Source organism: Mizuhopecten yessoensis, unplaced genomic scaffold (genome assembly GCF_002113885.1).
Source record: "Mizuhopecten yessoensis strain PY_sf001 unplaced genomic scaffold, ASM211388v2 hete_36128628, whole genome shotgun sequence".
NCBI classification, from domain to species: domain Eukaryota; kingdom Metazoa; phylum Mollusca; class Bivalvia; order Pectinida; family Pectinidae; genus Mizuhopecten; species Mizuhopecten yessoensis.
The window spans coordinates 544-3,197 of NW_018484415.1; the positions used below are offsets into that span (position 1 = coordinate 544).

Genomic DNA, 2,654 nt, shown 5'->3' on the forward strand with positions numbered 1-2,654 from the left:
CAAACTATATACAGGGAATGAACTTGTGATAATTTGTTTATCTGTAGTCAGCATTTTGAGGAACGTGAAACATAGGAACTTGATTCTGAATGCATGTTTGAGAACGCACGCGAATTTAAAATGTATTGTGGTTTTTACACATGGTTTAAGAAAGATACAACTATGTGATAGCCCCTTAAAAATGTGCAATAGATACTGTTATGCAAAACGAAACGTCGAGGAAAATGTCACAACCAGAAATCAAAGATAAAGATGAACCAGAAAAAAAAGAGTTTAACTTACCTGCACATGAAGATTATGACTTTTGGCAATATGTCCAAGTCGCCTCATTAACTCCATAGAGCAATTACCTGCAAACCTGGGAGTGATCGATGGTTTGATATGTGTGTACTGAAAAGGTAAATAACTATCAGATTAAGATGACTTGAGTGTCGGGATTATTATTTTCGTCAAATTAAGTATAAAAAGACATCACCATGCAGGGAATAGCGAAAAGAAATGTTTTTATAGAATTGATGTAAAACATGATAATCTATGCACTTTGCACTTTGCAGCTTCCGTCATTTCGTCACGTGATATCTTTTTTCAATAAGAAATGTGTATTATAATCATTCACAATTCAAAAAGGTTACAAAATAGTACTAAGATAGTTGCAAAAACATTAAGACTGTTAATGTTTTTAGTAACAGTATACATGGCAACAAATTCCAAAAATAACTGGCAACTAATCATCTTAATGACAGGGATAACATGACTAACGAATATCCTTCATTCACTGTCTGATGATATCAATTACAAACCTTTCTACTTTCAACTTCTTGAACATATCTGGAAAAAGAAGAGATAATATAACGCTATTAATTTACTTCTATCTGAGTTTTTTTTTTAACTTTCTTGTTTAGTATTCTTTGTAAAATTAACTGAATAAAAACGTGTATATCATCTAACTATTCTTTTTAGGTTTTATTTACATTAATCGACTGGGGGGCTGGTACCACCATACACAAAAAACTAGAGGATAATTTTAAGAGATATTTCGTAACATGAAATACGGTTTGCATGTGTTATATAGATGTTAACAAACCGTAAGGTATCCTGTACTGATGTCGTTGTTTTTTCTTTGTAATTGTCAGGGCAGTTTTGGTCCATATTGACTTTGCCTACAATTGCCCTCTGTCCAATACTTTCTAAAACCGAAGACAAATACATTCTAAACGAAAAGCACATGTTCACACTTAATCCCGACCATCGTGCTAACTTATACAATCTCAGCGATGATTGTGGCGCGAGTTAACAGTCAAATAAATATCTGAACAGTTGAAATAGGAAACAAGCATGACAAACCACATTTTTAATATTCCTCAAACACATAAAACGTAGCAAATTTTAATTTTCCGAACAGATAACGAAGCGAGATAATGCAAATATTGCCTGTTTAGTAAGGGTGTTTTTTTCCTTAGAAACCGAATATATATTAAATTATAAATGTGATAAAACATAATGTATATCATGATTGATTATAAGAATTCGAACATTTCTGTTTTTAATGTGTTTTTTTCTTAATGGTGAACTTTATATGTCATGATAAAATATAAAATGCGGCTATCAGTATTCCAATACTCACGTAATATGTCACAGAGTTTCAGTGTCGGACTGGTATGAATTGTTGCATAATAGCTGGCTGTGGTCGTTCCATTTTTGATCACCCGAGACTAATGCAAGATGTTAACATCTTATATCATTAATTTGTTTATTGTTAAACTGTTGAACATTCTTTGATAAAGACGAAAGCATTGCAAACAAGACAGTAAATAACTGGTTAAGGTGTATGACGGAAAAACAAGGAGAAACGTATATTATCATTTTTGTTTTTGGCTTTGAAATCGCTTGTAAAATTATTTTCTATTCTTTACAGCTATCTTAAACTAAGATAACATTTTGGATAATAGAAGTTTTTTAATAGCATCCTATCAACTCTTTTGTAGATGATATTGTATAGTCATGTTATTGAAACATACTTACCACGACCTTCCAATACTTCGTGGTGGCGAAGTTAGGATCAGCAAATTTTGCTTCGGTGGGAAATGTGTATTTGTGTAGCCAGGACAGCATGTCTTCGTCAAGGTATTTCCCACAGTTAGAGTACTGTGAGGCATGGATATGGGTATCGACGAATCCGGGCACTACAAACTGTCTGCAAGCAGGGTAAAACGGTATAAACTGTTTACAATTAGCGGGGACATGGGGACCATCCACAACATGTGAATACGTTCTAAATCACTTTCGCATATAATGACATAGTTTAGAAAGTAGTTTAATACGGGGTGTTCTATGAATATACACTTTAGGCAGAGGCACCAAAACTCATGAAATTTTGTTTTGTCTGCTAACAAATATGTCATGAAAGAAGTTATTTCATATGTCATTTACTTGTGCACAGAGGTCAGCATATGAAATGAAGTTAAAGTTTCTAAAATAACCGACTTCCTATTTTACAAAATTTCAGCAGCCTGTGGAATTTTGCTTTTGCTAGAGAAATTTCATAATGTTGGTTGTCATTTAATCAGTCAGTATCTCATGAATTCACGTTTATGGCGTATTGCCCGCTCCGTTATACATGTACTACATGTCCAATGCTTGAATATGCAGATATT

At 33.2% G+C, this 2,654-nt stretch overlaps 1 protein-coding gene across 1 annotated transcript; it reads right to left on the minus strand.

Moving 5' to 3' along the window:
- Positions 1-282: 282 nt before the first annotated feature.
- LOC110444469 (guanine deaminase-like) lies at positions 283-2,194 on the minus strand (the record flags this gene model as incomplete). The annotated part of the gene is made up of 5 exons (XM_021488844.1): positions 283-390; positions 801-828; positions 1,085-1,187; positions 1,625-1,712; positions 2,023-2,194. Coding segments are annotated over 5 exons (499 nt in total), but the record flags the coding sequence as incomplete, so codon positions are not given.
- Between the last annotated feature and the right edge of the window lie 460 nt (positions 2,195-2,654).